At 46.6% G+C, this 15,653-nt stretch overlaps 1 protein-coding gene across 2 annotated transcripts in view; it reads right to left on the reverse strand.

The window, feature by feature from the left end:
* LAMC3 (laminin subunit gamma 3) overlaps window positions 1-15,653 on the reverse strand; it is a 68,786-nt gene that overhangs the window by 37,456 nt on the left and 15,677 nt on the right. For both annotated transcript variants that reach the window (XM_081848463.1, XM_081848464.1), the window contains 10 exons: window positions 15,051-15,181; window positions 13,919-14,085; window positions 13,410-13,598; window positions 12,523-12,640; window positions 10,688-10,786; window positions 9,949-10,085; window positions 5,779-5,892; window positions 4,608-4,809; window positions 3,194-3,306; window positions 1,624-1,842 (listed from right to left, as the gene is read on the reverse strand). In XM_081848463.1, coding sequence (XP_081704589.1) covers window positions 1,624-1,842; window positions 3,194-3,306; window positions 4,608-4,809; window positions 5,779-5,892; window positions 9,949-10,085; window positions 10,688-10,786; window positions 12,523-12,640; window positions 13,410-13,598; window positions 13,919-14,085; window positions 15,051-15,181 — 1,489 coding nt within the window. The remainder of the gene's footprint in view (window positions 1-1,623; window positions 1,843-3,193; window positions 3,307-4,607; window positions 4,810-5,778; window positions 5,893-9,948; window positions 10,086-10,687; window positions 10,787-12,522; window positions 12,641-13,409; window positions 13,599-13,918; window positions 14,086-15,050; window positions 15,182-15,653) is intronic.

Raw genomic sequence — 15,653 nt, forward strand, 5'->3', positions numbered from 1 at the left:
GTAAAAAAAAGGCGGGGGTGGGAGAAGACAGCAAAGCGTGCTGTTTCCATTTGGTAAAACAAAGGAACTTGTTAAGAATTTTCCTATTTTTTTTAAATAAAAAGGAGCAATACAAGCCTTTGTGCATCTCAGTCATGTCCCATGAAGCAGCCCATATGTTGCAGTAACAGAGCACGAGCCAGATGCTGGCAGCCTCTAAGCACATGTGTGTGTGGTTTGTAGAATCACACACAACAGCCATACCTGGATTGGGTTAACTTGGTCACTGTGTGGACATGTCCAGTGATATTTTCCTTTCAGTCTGAATGTTACTGTCCATGTTAACTTTGTACAGCTGTACCTCAGGATGCGAACGGGATCCGTTCCGGAGCCCCGTTCGCATCCTGAATGGAACATAAGACGCAATGGCGCGACGGCGAGTCTACGCGTGCGCAAGTCATGTTTCACCGCTTCCGCGCATGCACGTGATGTCATTTTGAGTGCCTGCGCATGCGTGAGCGACGAAACCTGGAAGTAACGCACTCCGTTACTTCCGGGTTGCCGTGCAGCACAACCCGAACGCGCTCAACTTGAAGCACATTCAACCCGAGGTATGACTGTACTGGAGAAATCCTGGGAGTACCGTATTTTTTGCCCTATAGGACGCACTTTTTCCCCTCCAAAAATGAAGGGGAAATGTGTGTGTGTCCTATGAGGTGAATGCAGGCTTCAGGAAGCTATCCGCAAGCCTTGGGAGCCGGCGAGAGTTCCCACCGGGCTCCCACGGCTTGCGCAGAGCTGCCTCTATCCCGAAGCCTGGGCGTGCTAAGCAGTCACGCCCGGGCTTCATGTAGCTCTGCGCAAGCTGCGGGAGCCCTCCCACGGCTTGTGCAGAGCTGCTTCTATCCCGAAGCCTGGGCGCGCTGAGTAGTCGCGCCCGGGCTTCGGGTAGCTCTCCACAAGCCGTGGGAGGGCTCCCACGGCCTGCGGAGAGCAGCCTGTTCTGGGGGATGGGGTCGGGGGAACCTTGGGCTTCCCCCACCCCAGCCCCGTGCCTGGGGGGAAAATATATATATTTTTTCTTTATATCCCCCCCAAAATACTAGGTGCACCCTATGGGCCGGTGCGCCCTATGGGGTGAAAAATACGGTACTTTTAAATGATATTCCTGCAGTATTGGGACTAGGGGTAGGTGAATCTGCAAATTTTTCTAATTTTTCCATTCTTAAGTTCAGCTCACCACATTTCCACATCAGTTTGCAATAAAAAGAAGTCATCGTGAAAATTTATTTACTTTTCAATTGCTTTTGGGATATTTTATCAGAAACGATTCACAAACTGAACTAAGTAATACAAATGTGAGAAATTATTGATTCTTATTTATTTATTCATTGCATTTCTATCACACCTTTTTCTCCAAAGAGCTTGAGTTGGTGCACATGGTTCTCCCCACTTCTCATTTAATCCCCACCACAACCTTGTGAGATAGTTTAGGCTGAGAGACTGTGACCAACCCCAAATCACACCTAGCAAGCTTCATGGCTGAGTGGGGATTTGAACCCTGGTCTCCCAGGTCCTTGTCTGACACTCTAACCACTATACCAAACAGGATGGCAGAGACAGAAAGAGAGAGAGAGGACTGACCTGTGTCAGGATCACAGCTGCCATGTTGGTTGCAAGAGCAGGGAACACAACTGACCAAGGGGCCACCGAATGGCACCTCCCTCTTGAAGCCAGGAGCGCAGGACTCACAGAACTGGCCAACGTATCCTTGCGGGCATATACATTCTTCGACCCACAGGGCAGGCTGAGAGAGGCCTGGGTGAGCTGACGTAAGCTGGACTTCCTTCAGGAGAATCCTACCTGAGGGGAAAGAAGGGAGACCCAGAGGGAGGAAAAGACTCAGTTGCACACCTAGTCATGGTGGCTGTGCTAGCAACACAGGCAGCTCCTTTACACCGTCAGATCCTTCAGTCCATCTAGCCCATTCTTGCTTATGCTGACTGGCAGCAGCTCTCCAGGGTCAAGGCAAGGGATCTCTCCTAGCCCTACATGGAGATGCCAGGGACTGAACCTGCAACCTTCTGCATGCAAAGCAGATATTTATCAGTGAGCTACAGCCCCTTCCCTATGTTATACTTCCAGTGTTGAAGGTAGTCTGTCTCTGAATGCTAGTTGCTGGTAACCATGAATGGGGTGAGTTACTGTTACATTCAGGTCCTGCTTTTGGGCTTCCCATAGGGCATCTGGTTGGCTAAGTGTGAGAATAGGATGCTGGACTAAATGGACCATTTGTCTGATCCAGCAGGGCTTTTCTTAGGTTCTCAGCCTTCCAATACTCTTATTTTTCCTTCCCCTCTCCATGCATCCAAGATGCAGTAGAAGCCACCAACCTATATGTTGGATGGCTTTAAAACAGGATAATCATCACCGTCATTATTATTATTATTATTATTATTATTATTATTATTATTATTACCCCGCCCTCCCAGGTCGGAGCCGGGCTCAGGGCAGCTAACACCAGTAAAATTACAATAAAAACATAATGGAGGGGGACCAATTTAAAATACAGGTTAAAATACAATTTAAAAAGCAGCCTCATTTTAATAATAGCCCATAGATCAAAACCATGAGGGGAGGGAAACATAAGGGTCAGACTGAGTCTAAACCAAAGGCCAGGCAGAACAGCTCTGCCTTGCAGGCCCTGCAGAAAGATGTCAGGCCCCACAGGGCCCTAGTTTCTTGTGACAGAGCGTTCCACCAATTCGGGGCCAGTACTGAAAAGGCCCTGGCCCTAGTTGAGACCAATCTAACCACCTTGCGGCTTGGGACCTCCAAAGTGTTGTTATTTGTGGACCTTAAGGTCCTCTGCGGGGCATACCAGGAGAGGTGTACCAGATTAGACAAACTATCCACAATGGCTATGTTCTACCTCCATTTTGGGAGGCAGTATGCCTCTGAATACCAGTTTCTGGGAATCACAAGAGGGGAGAGAAAGGTTCTGCTTTCACAGACTTCCCATAATGGATGCCTGGTTGGCAATTGTAAGGACACTGGACTAAATGGGTCCTTGGTCTGGAACAAGCCAGGCTCTTCTTATGCTCTTATTCAAATTCAAGCTCACTTAAAACCAGAGGTCTTGAGGAATTGCACATTTTACATGACTGCCTACACCAGGGACCAACTACACATAGCAGGTTTTCAAATGACTTACCAGGTCCATAACTGCTTTTGGCCTGGATCCGAAGCACTGTCAGGTTGGAGAGCAGGCGCTGGAACTGGAAAGCTGACAGAGCTGGTTGCATTTCTTCCTCAGCCTCGTGAAGCCTTTGAGCAATACAGAATTGGAAGCACACAAAGGGGCTCATGGGGAAGCAGGATGAGAACTTTAACAATGGCCTTATCACCCCCAGTGAAATGACACTTATTCGACTTCTGTTTGCTCCCTTGTCAGACCTGAGCACTTGACCATTTAGTGGCCAAAGTTTTAATGGATCGCAAATCAAATCTCTCTGATGCCAACTAAAAATTGACTAGAGTTAACTGAAAAGCAATAAAGTGCACTGCACTGCCCTGTGTTGGTTGTATTTATTTCTTTAAATGCTCCTCAATGCTCAAACAAAAAATGAGCTGGTTATAGGAGCACCTAACAATAACTTATTAATATTACTATTTAGTTAAGAGTGCTACATTAGGACCTGAGAGACCAGGCTTCAACACTCTCCTCAGCTGCAGGGTGACTTGTTGCCAGTCACAGCCTGGGTTGCTGTGATGATAAAAATGAGCAGGGGAAGAACATGCTAGCATTTCACTCCTCTGCTGCAAATACAGCTGTTGCTAGCAGCTCAGAACAGGTTCAGGATTTCAGGATTTCAGGTTTAGGATTTCAGCTTAGAAGATGTAAGCACTTTGCAAGAGGTTTGAAAAGCGGAGGAGAGGGTGGCCTGCCAAAACTCTTGGTGGGTTGGCTGTAACAAAGGGAGAGGCACCATGGCTGGTTCCTGTTTGTAGACCTAAGCCTGCTGCTCCTAAGAGAGGAGCAAAGAATATTGTGATGTGAATGCTTTTTACACTGTAGGCTCAGGTTGTATATATGTGTAAATAAACCATATATCATAAAGACACTGCAGTCTTTGCTATGCCTAATTTACAAAGGAAATACACTTTGGGTAAGCACCTGGAACCCCTTGCACCACTAAGAGATCGGGGTGGCATGGAACAATATATGTATATAAAAATATAACATTTTTAAATCTAGAAAGCACCACCATGAGCAATGTGGTGCCTCCCAGATGTTTAGGACTACAACTCCCATAATTCCTGACCATTGGCCATGCTGGCTGGGAGTGATGAGAGCTGCAGTTCATAAAAATCTGGAGGAAACCAGCTTGGCTACCCTAGTTACATATCACAACAAATATCACACATATATATTCACATGAGCAAAATAAAACTTTTTAAATTGGGTGACCCTGATTTTCTCTTGACCCTCTCTTTACTTTTCATTTGATCACCACAATGCCATTGTTTACTGTTTGCATCCTTGAGAATTTTTAAAAGGCTGTTAGATCAAAACACCTTGGCTTGTGATAGGAACAGGTGAGGAAGAATGGTAGAGAAAAAGATACCTGAACGCTATCATGTGCTCTTCACAGTGTGTGCCATTTCTGCTGTCTTCTGTATCAGCATAACTGGCTGACACTGAGATGCCATCCCCCTCCAAAACCAGCCCAATGGGGAAAGAATGGAAGTCAGGTGTGGTGCTTGCTATGCGGAAGAACACGGAGAGTGTCTGCCCGTAACTAAGGCGCTGGTCACCCAGGAACCTCTCTAAGGATTGAGAGGGAAATTCAGAGGAAAGGCAAAAGTTAGAGAGTTTATTTATCACATTGCATTTATATCCCATCTTTTCCTCCAAGCAGCTCAAGGTGGTGTACATGGTTCTTGTCTCTTCCCATTTCATCCTCCACAATAACCCCGTGGGGTAGGTTAGGCTGAGAGATAGCAACTGGCAACTATCTCCCTGACAGCTTAATGGCCAAGAGGGGATTTGAAACCTCGACTCAGAGATCCTAGACTGACGCTCTAACCAATACACTATACTGGGGCTGGATGAACAAATATCTCTATTTCGGTTTCTATCAGTTTTTCAGTTTTCCAATTTTCAGTTCAGTTTGCCACTTTTCCACCAGCTGTTTGTGAGTTATTATTATTATTTAAAAACATTGCAAAAAATTGTCAGCATCTGTCAACGCTGTACACATTTTTGCCCAATAAATACATGATTTGCAAGCAATTTTCCATAAGGGAATGCATTTTTCAATGTTGTTTTTCAGAAAAATATGCATTCTTAGGTACACTTTCCCCCGTAACACACATGTCTTTTGGCTGCAGAACCTGCATCAGAAAATTTGGCAAAGTGTGAATTTCAAAGGATAGCCTTGATGGTATTGTTCTGTGAAGTGTAAATTAGATAGGCTTCCATTAAAGCGTGGATTGAACACTTTGGGTTCCGCACCTTTGCCTCCATCACCCATTGATGAGGAATCTGACTCCTGGTCCCTGACATAGTCAAAGTGATGACCTCAAGCTGGAAGGATACTGGCACCACAAGCTACTCTTGCAGAACAGTGAGCATCGAGTGACCAGCTTGCTATGTGCTTTTGGGACTGGTCCCAAGGGCAAATTCCTTCCAGAGGGCCATTTGGACCTAGGGTCATTATGATAAACTGCAATGGAAGGAGCTAGCAGCCTTGGGAGAAGGAATTTTCATCACTTCCTGCTTTGCAGATACTATACCTGGCGCTATAAAATCAGCCTCTTCCTCCTCTTGCTCCAGGAAGATCTCTCCTCTAGTCCAGCGGAGGGGGACCTCCTGCCCACTTGGATTTACTGCTTTCCAGCCATCGAGTCCTGGTTAAAAACAACAAAACACAAGCAAAGAGAGAGAAAGAGTGACAAAGCAAGTCTGGCTGACCTTGCAATTTAGCTCGCTTTTGCCTACAAGGTTGAACCTAGGATCTTCTACATGCAAGACAGATGAGCTACAGCCCTTCCAACAGGAACATAGGAAACTACCTTATACAGAGCGAGACCCTTTACTCTATCTAGCTCAGTATTGTCTGCACTGATGGGAAGCGGCTCTCCAGGATTTCATTCCCAGCCCTACCTAGAGATGCCACTGGGAGCTGAACCTGGGACCTTCTGTGTGTAAAGCAGGCACTCAATTAATATCCTTCCCTTCTTTCGCCATTCTTGCTCATGGAGGCCTGATGAAATTTCACCCTATAACTACATAGAATCAAAGAATTGTAGAGTTGGAAGGGACCACAAGGGTCATCTAGTCCAACCTCCTGCAATGCACCTTTCACCCAACGTGGGGCTCGAACCCACAACCCTGCGACTGAGAGTCTCATGAGCTATTCATGTTGAAACAGGAACTGGAGCTCTGGAAGAATGAAAAAAACCCCAAACCAATTGTTACTTTGCACCAAAATAGCCATGGGGAGAAAGCATCTGGATTCCAGACACTAAGAAATGTTATGGTATAAAGGCAAGCTATATGAACCAAGGAAAGGCATTACAACGAAATGTGTTGCTTCACCTTCCATTTTAAAAATAATTGGAACAGATTCCAATACAATGGGTATTTCATGCCATCCCTATTTGGGTGTTTTTAAAAACATTGTTAATCAGTTAATTATTTGATTGATGTATACACCACTTAAGGGCGTGTGGGTAAAACCTCAGTGCCTAGGACTTGCCGATCGCATGGTCGGCGGTTCGAATCCCAGCGGCGGGGTGAGCTCCCGTCTTTCGGTCCCAGCTCCTGCCCACCTAGCAGTTCGAAAGCACGCCTAAGTGCAAGTAGATAAATAGGTACCGCTTTATAGCGGGAAGGTAAACGGCGTTTCTGTGTGCTGTGCTGGTGCTGGCCTTATTTCTGTGACTGTAACTTGTTTTAACTGTTTTTAATATTGTTGTAATTGTTGTAACCTGCCCTGGGACCTTAGGGTGAAGAGTGGGTAATAAATTGTAATAATAGTATTAGTAGTAGTAGTAGTAGTAGTAGAAGAAGAAGAAGTACTAATATGGATTCTAAGCAGATTACAAGAATAAAGGTTGCCATATTTTGAAGAGGACACATTTGTCAACTTCTATTTTTAACTATGGATCGCTATGACGACTCTACCCATGAAAAAGAGAACGTTTCCTGGAAAAGGAGGACATTTGGCAACCCTATCAATAAAAAATCCACCAAATAGTAAAGAAATAAAGATCTACAATTAAATAAAACACATACACACAAAGACTGTCAGGGCTGGCCCAGGACATTCGGCCACTTGAGGCACAACAGATAATGCTCCTGACTCCACCTTCATAGCTCCCCCCACCCAAAGGCAGAGGGGAAGTAAAATGAGACCAGAAAGGAATGAGTGGCAGCAGGCAGTGGTTTGCGGTGTGCTTCCTGGAGGCTGGATCTGCTACCAGAGGCAACTGCACCACCTCACCTCATGGGTAGCCTGGCCCAGCAGACAGTAATAGCATGTTCAGATTATTACGTTAACAGCTACGCACAGAATAATTCACACAGGTTTACCATCGGAGCAGGAGCCCCTTGACCACTGGGCCCTGTGGGTTTTGACAGGTTCCTCGGGCTGCTCACCAGAGGGTGATCTTTCACACACAAGAGAGAGGTCTATGAACTTGCTTCAGCGCCATCTTGGATGCTGGATGGCGACTGAGCGAGCTACTTGCTAGGTTCACACAGAGTCCAAGCTAGGTTCACACAGAGGCCTTCAGCCAGTGCAGAATAAACCCCTGCTGTGCAAAGGGAGAACAGGAGACAGAAGGCCTCATATGCTCCATTGGGTTTACTTTGGGTCACCAGCTGTGTACTCACCCACATGTCTCTCCACTGGCCAAACAGAAAGCTATAACTCAGCCAGATACAGCTCAGAATTAAATAAATTATGAGTGCTGGGTTTACACAGCTGCTTTTTCCTTTTCTTGAAGTTGCTGAGCCATTGATGCTGTGCCATTGGGGAGGCTTTCACATACAGTGCTACCTTGGTTGACAACCGCTTTGGATTACAACTGTTTTGGATTACAACCACGTCAAACCTGGAAGTGCATGTCCCTTTTTTTGGATTACAACCCATTTATTATTATTACAACCAATTATTACAACCCATTGGCGAAAGCACGCCTTGGGTTACAACCTGTTTTGGTTTACAACTGGACCTTGGGAATGGATTATGTTTGTAAACCAAGGTACCTGGTCTCTGATGGATTATGTTTGTAAACCAAGTTGCCTGGTCTCTGATGCTCTACAGTGCCACCCAAATAATGGCTAGATTTGGGTACTGCAGCTCAACAGTCCAGCCACACTTAGGCAATCTGGGGAGCCAATAGGCGCCTAGCTGGATTTATAGAACAGTTGCTTCAGGGTTGGCTCCTCATGCTGAGCAGCATGCTCAATGGGGCAGCTGCTTTAGAGATTAGTAAGTGAAGTGGGATGTAGTGGCAGATATCTGAGCGATTCATAGCAAGACTGACAGGGGTATGCGATTTTCAATTGCTAAAATGCAGCAATTGCAAAATGGTTGCTTCTTCCTGCTCTAGAGCAGGGGTAGCCAATTTGTCCTACGACTTGTGTGGGATTCCAGCTCCCATCATCCCCAACTAGCATGCCTAATAGCCAGGGATGATGGGAACTATAGTCCAACAACACCTGCAAGGTTACAGATAGGTAGCCGTGTTGGTCTACCATAGTCAAAACAAAATAAAAAAATTCCTTCCAGTATCACCTTAAAGACCAACTAAGTTAGTTCTTGGTATGAGCTTTCGTGTGCATGCACACTTCTTCTTCAGGTATCTGAAGAAGTGTGCATGCACACGAAAGCTCATACCAAGAACTAACTTAGTTGGTCTTTAAGGTGATACTGGAAGGAATTTTTTTATTTTGTTTTAACACCTGCAAGGCATCACTTTGGCTATCCCTTAGGTAAGGTTACCAGATTTTTTTCAATGAATCCGGGGACACTTTTCAACTTCCTATTAGATAGATGGATTTTGTCAGGGGACTGATTTGTAAATCCGGGGACTGTCCCTGGGAAATGGGGACGTCTGGCAACCTTACCTTAGGGTTGCCCTACGTCCAGAATTTCCCAGACATAGCCAGAATACTGCAGTCGGAAGCAGTGTCTGGGCGGAAACCGCTGAAATGTCTGGGAAGATCTGGATGTATGGCAACCAATGTTGGAAGTCTCGGGTTTTTTGTGGATTTCCTTAAAAACAGCTCAAAAATTTCTTCTTTTTTTGAGATTTTGAGCTCAACAACTTTGGGCAAAACTAAAAGAAGCTCAACAACTTTGGCAAATATTGCCGTATTTGAAATATGGCAACCCTACATCCATGCTCTAGAGAGTCCTATGCCTCGCACTGACTCCACCCACAGACAGGAAGGCTGCCTTTTCAAAACTGCCAATCTGTGTTACCCTCATTCACACCTGTCTCAGTAAAAACTTGTAAAAACTAGTAGTGATGTGCAAGTGCTAATGCATACACCACTTTTGGCCCGAGAACTGGGCGGGCTCAGAAGGGGCTTAAGCATGACCACTGCCATGTGTATTGACTTTGAACGCAACCCCTACACAAACTGCCTGTATAGATTTTAATCCTTTAGTTTTCTTCTACAGGTATTTATTTATTTGTTGCTATTTTGCATAAACATGTGATGCCCTTATGGACTTCTACTGCTTTAACTGTTTTTCTGTCTCTCCTGGGAGCCCTGGGATATAGTTGGGTTGAATGGAGCCTAGAGAACTTCAACAGAATTCCTACCACTTTCACTAAACTACAACTCCCAGAATGATATCAAGCAAACTGCATCTGTTAAAAGTGCTATAAGCCCAACATAACATTGTAGTGTGCAGATATACCCATATAGAAAAGTTCCCCAACTACCTTGGCTGAAGTCAGAGATGATATTGTGAACCTCATACCCCTGGGCCACTGTGCACGCTGTTGAATGGCCATAGCAGAAGCAGCTGGTGCAGCCAGTAGGGTTATGGAGCTGTAGATTGAAGCTACCAGGTTGGCACCTGGACAAGAAAGAGCATATGTCAGTCAGCTTCATGGAGCAGACCAGTTTTTATTGACAGTGTATCTTTATCCATGGAAGATAAGGCTACCACTCACAGTGGCTAAATTCTCCCTCCACTGTTGGAGGCAGTATGCCTTTGAACCTCAGTTGCTGGGAATCACAGGTGGGGAAGACGCTCAGGTTGTACTTGTGGGCTTCCCATTGGGATATCTGGTTAGCCACCGTGAGAACAGGATACTAGCCAGATGGGGCAGATCTGATCCAGACAGACTCTTCTTGTGTTCTTTGAGAGTCTTGGCTGCTCCCCAGATTCAGGCTCATGACACAGTGCCTGCTTGTTTGTTTGTTTGTTTTTAAAATCCGGTGCAGAGAAATTTTGGCCCACCAGATGTTACAGAACTAAAACTCCTCTCATCCCTAGCCATTGGCCATGATTGCTGGGGCTGATGGGAGCTGTAGTTCAGCAATATCTGGAGGTGCTTTTATTCTCATCAATAAAAAAGACAGATCCCTCCTCTGAGGAGGTTACAGTCTTATGTTTGCACAAGGCTAGGAACAACAGAGGGAAAGGAAGAGAGGCGGGAGATCAAGATTACTCACCTGTTGCACAGGTACCCTTCTACCTTCTCTTTGCACCTGCAGTGTCCTGTGTTAGGGTCACATGTTCCTACACTGCCAGCTGCATCACAAGCGCAAGGTCTGAAAAAGGAGCCCAATGACACATACCGGTAAGTTGTGTCACTCAAACGAAGGCTGCAGTACAGCAGCGCCAGTTCCAGCATGTGCGATGTGACCAGAGCAAGGTATCCACATACATCATGGCTGCTGGGGTGTGTGGCCTGGCCTGGCTGCCTCTTTGCCTGCTCTCTCAGTAAGGGGACTTTCCCAGACAACGTCTGAGAAGTGTTGAAAGAAGGGAGCTAGGCGAGGCAGCCAACCCTGCAACAAGAAAGTGTTGCTGCCCGCTAAGGATGGACAAATGTGTCAGTTTTTGTTTCTCCCTCCCCCCCCCCCATCTTAAATTCAGTTATCCACAATTCTGCAGCAATTACAGGCTTTATATCTTCCTATATACCGTATTTTTTGTCCTATAGGACACACTTTTTCCCCTCCAAAAATGAAGGGGAAATCTGGGTGCGTCCTATGGGGCGAATGCAGGCTTTCGCTGAAGCTTGGAGAGCGAGAGGGGTCGGAGCGCACCGACCCCTCTCACTCTCCAGGCTTCAGGAACACATCCGCAGCCTAGGCAGCCCTGCGGGAGTTCCCGTAGGGCTGTCTAGGCTGCAGATAGTAGCCTGCTTCCCGGAGCGCTACGCGCACTGAAAGCAGAGTGCCCGGTGCTTCGGGAACACATCTGCAGCCTAGGCAGCCCTGCAGGAGTTCCCGCAAGGCTGTCTAGGCTGCGGATAGCAGCCTGCCGCCCGGCGTGAAGGACACACTGAAGCAGAGTGCCCCACGCGCCGGGCAGACATCCACAGTGTGTTGGAGCCCTGCGGGAGTTCCCTGCAGGGCTCCCCATGCTGCGGATAGCAGCCTGCCGCCCAGCGCGCAGGGCGCCCTGAAGCAGAGCACCCCGTGTGCTGGGCAGACATCGGCCAGCCCCACAAGCTCGGGGGACAGCAAGGAGGCGCAGCGCCACCATCCCGCTGTTCCTCGACCTGGTTCGGTTTCACCGACCTGGTTTTGGGGGGGGAAATAAAGGGAAATTTTTTTCCCCTTTATTTCCCCCCCAAAAAACTAGGTGCGTCCTATGGGACGGAGCATCCTATGGGACGAAAAATACGGTACATAAAAATGTAAGACTGTCATTACATAATCCCCATCAGAGGATTCATAATTGCATGGAGAGGGAAGGCGCAGTTCTAGGGGGTCAATGTGGGTGGAATGGCAGGAGGGCTGGTGACAGGAGTGAACAAGGGCACAGCCCCTAGTATATGTAAAAACAGTCAAGAAATTTGTTAGCATCTTGTGTGAATTCCTCCTAATAAACACACTTTTATATGCAGTGTAGATTAACATATGCATTTTTGCAAGCAATTTCTTCTAATGTAGTGCACTTTGTATGTTATTTTGCCCCAGTAAATGCGTTTTTATGTGCATATTTTCCTAATACATGCACTTTGGTTGGAGAATCAAATCAAAACACTCTGAGAAGTTAATTTTGAAAGGTAGCCATGTTTCGCTTTGTGTATTGATTTGAGAAGTGCACCTTCCCACTGAAATGCAAACAAAATTGAATTTCTTCACCATTCCTAGCATCAGCTCAGAAGAATGGGAACAGGTGGAGAGGAGTATGCTGAAGAGTGACAATGGCTTGGGGCCCAGGAGGAATCCCAGCTTCTACCACTTGAAGTGGCCACCTCACTTTGCCTAACGGTAGAGCTAGTCCTGCCCCTGCCACGGTTCCAGGGGGATACTATTCCTCCTCCTCTCACCTGCACCCGCCTTCACTGAGGGAATGGAATCCATCTCGGCAACGCTCACACTTCCAGCCTGTCACCGTTGCTTTGCATTCACAGGCCCCTGAGCTGTCACACTGGGGATTCAAGGAACCTGGGAAGATATAAAGTGTCAACAAAGGAACTGAGGAATCCGATTTATACTGAGTCAGACCATTGGCTCCATATAGCTCAGGATTATCTACATTGACTGGCAGTAGCTCTCCATTGTGGTGTAGTGGTTAAGAGCAGTGGACTCGTAATCTGGTGAACCGGGTTCACTTCCCTGCTTCTCCACCTGCAGCTGCTGGGTGACCTTGGGCTAGTCACACTTCTCTGAAGTCTCTCAGCCTCACTCACCTCACAGAGTGTTTGTTGTGGGGGAGGAAGGGAAAGGAGAATGTTAGCCGCTTTGAGACACCCTAGGGTAGTGATAAAGCAGAATATCAAATCCAAACTACTACTACTACTACTCTTCTTCTTCTTCTTCTTCTTCTTCTTCTTCTTCTTCTTCTTCCAGGGTTTCAGGCAAGGGCATTTCCAGCCCCACCTGGAGATGCCAGGGAGGAAGCTGGGGAGAGCAGCTGATTGCTAAACCACTCTGAGAATTTTAGCTCTGTGAGGGGAATGGTGGGTTTCCTAACAACTCTCACCTTCCTGAACAAAGGATGCTTGGGGGGGAGGGGAGAGCCATGGCTGTTTAAAGTGGCATAATAATATGTGGGTGGAGTCTCTGTTGTGAACAATCTTGTATTAAAAACTCTCTCTCCCCCCCCCTATATATATTCATGTGCTACCAGTCAAAGAAGATAGCTAGGAGTTTTATGTCACTTCCCCCTTCCTGCCCCCCCCCACCCTTCTTACTGCCTCCCCAATCTGCCTACCTGCTGGGTTGCAGCTGCAGGGCTGGCATGCCGCCTGGGTATCCCAGCGGTAGAAATTCTGGCGGCAGCGCTCACAGTGCGGGCCGTCTGTGTTGTCCTGGCAATTTCGGCAGTGGCCACCGTGCCCAGTGCGTCGGTATAACTCCCAGTCATAAAAGCACTCGTCTGATCGGCCGCTACAGTTGCATGCTGGGCACAAAAAAACCCAAACAAACACAAGATTGTTTTGCCAAAACTTATTGTCTTAACTTTTATTGCCTTGGGGGCAGAGACTTCTCTGTTTTATTTTTGCTTACGGTATCCTGATTGCACTGTAGAATAATAATAATAATAATAATAATAATAATAATAATAATAATGGGTGCTCTCCAACATACTCAAGAGTTGACCCACTGAAATAAATTTTCCGAGGGGGAAAGGAACCCAGAACTATAGGTGGTCCTTCTGCTCTGAGGCTATTCCTTATGCTGGAAATGACCACAGTTGCCAGACTCCAACATGCCACTTACGGAGACACTCGTTGGCAGCCTCAGCGGTGCCCCGTGCCCACGGGCGGTCCTGATAAAACGGCTGGCACAACTCGCAGTCTACCCCAGTGGTGTTGTGCTGGCAGAGGCAAACCAACTGATCCTCTTCATTTGGGATGCATTCACTAGCATGGCCATTACACTTGCACCTAGGAGAGACCCAAACATGGACAACTGACCCTTTCAGTATTATTCACCTCTTCAGTTAGGAACTTCTCCAAAGCAGGGTAGGCTATTTAAAACAAAAACAAACCCAACAACATTCTCTGCGCTCCAGACCCCTCATCTGTCCTGAATGCGCCTTTGTTGAAAATGAGGAAAATACATTCTCCTCCTCAAGGGAACACATATGCTAAGCAAAGTTTGAGAGATAGAACACAAATCAAGTCCATAGCACCCTTCACCTTTTTTATCCAGGGCTTATCCCTGACCCCTAATCCCAGGACTTGCTGTGCTTGGAGTCTCTGAGGGTGGCCTGTTCAGAAGAAAACAAATCCCAGCTGCTTGGGAGAAAGACTCAAGACAGATAAAGCCAGTGTGGTCCTTGCTGTGCTTTCATAAGACCACCCTCACCCTCCCGCCCTCCTTTTTCTCTAGTGTGTTTTCTTAACACTGCAGCAGAAATGGGCAGAAAGAAAACCAGGAACGGGGGAGGTAGAATGGGGAAACATTTGGGACCATGATTTCCCCACCCCTATTTATCCCTCCCTCCACCCAAAGGACACATGTTTTGCTTCTTTAATCAGCAATCCTTATCCGGCCTCATTTGAAACACTGTCTGAGCTGCAGTAAAGCATGATTTGCATGCAGAAGGTCCCAGGTTCAATTCCTGTTATATCCAGGAAATTGTAAAATAGCCATTTGCTGGGACCCAGGAGAATTTCTTTGATTTCCAGATGTGGTGACCCCTCATGCCCAAAAAAGGGTAGTGGTCCTTGGGTTAGGATTTTACACTTGAGCCTTAAGAAGCGGGGATTCGGAAGACAGCAGGAAGTCATGATTTAAGGTTGGCAACACTTTCCTTTTTCCCAGGTGAGAGCAATCACCCCTTCCCAAAAAAAACTACCCTTTATGATTGTCCTTTTCCTCTTTCCGCCCACCCATCCCACCTTACCTGCCCCCTACGGAGAAGTCTGAGATGGCATAGTAGTAAGACTGCAGCACCTTGGGATCCTTGAAGATGTCATCCCCAAAGGTATTTAGCCGGTCCAAAGAAATCTTCAAATCCGTCCCGGTCACCCACTCCTACAGAATTACACAGGATCAGTATTGACAATCCACTGGGACCGAAATGTATGCTTTTTCCTATAAAAAATAGGTGTTGGTACTCACCATGTTGTTACAGTAAGTGCCACACTTTTGAACAACAACAACAAGAAGACATGCCGGTACTGTGTACCCTTAAGTACCTCCTAGGGGGAAAAGCACTGACCAAAACGAATGTTTGCAAAGGCTCAGATTCTAAGAGAAGGGGAGGAGCCTGGGACTTTGAAGGGTGGAGATAAGAACAGCAGATGGGGGTATTGTTTTTGAAATATACTCTTGAGTCCTGTAGTGATTTCATGCTCTTTATTGCAGCTTGTAAAACAGTGATTCAATTGCCCCCCAAACCTCAGATTTTTATATACATTATTTACACAATGAGTCCTGTCTGATTGGTCTTTTCCTGCAGGCCAATCAGTTGTTGCATTCCAGGATCCTACTTGTCTGTTGTTCT

The sequence above is a fragment of the Podarcis erhardii genome, assembly GCF_964252035.2.
Source record: "Podarcis erhardii genome assembly, chromosome: Z".
NCBI classification, from domain to species: domain Eukaryota; kingdom Metazoa; phylum Chordata; class Lepidosauria; order Squamata; family Lacertidae; genus Podarcis; species Podarcis erhardii.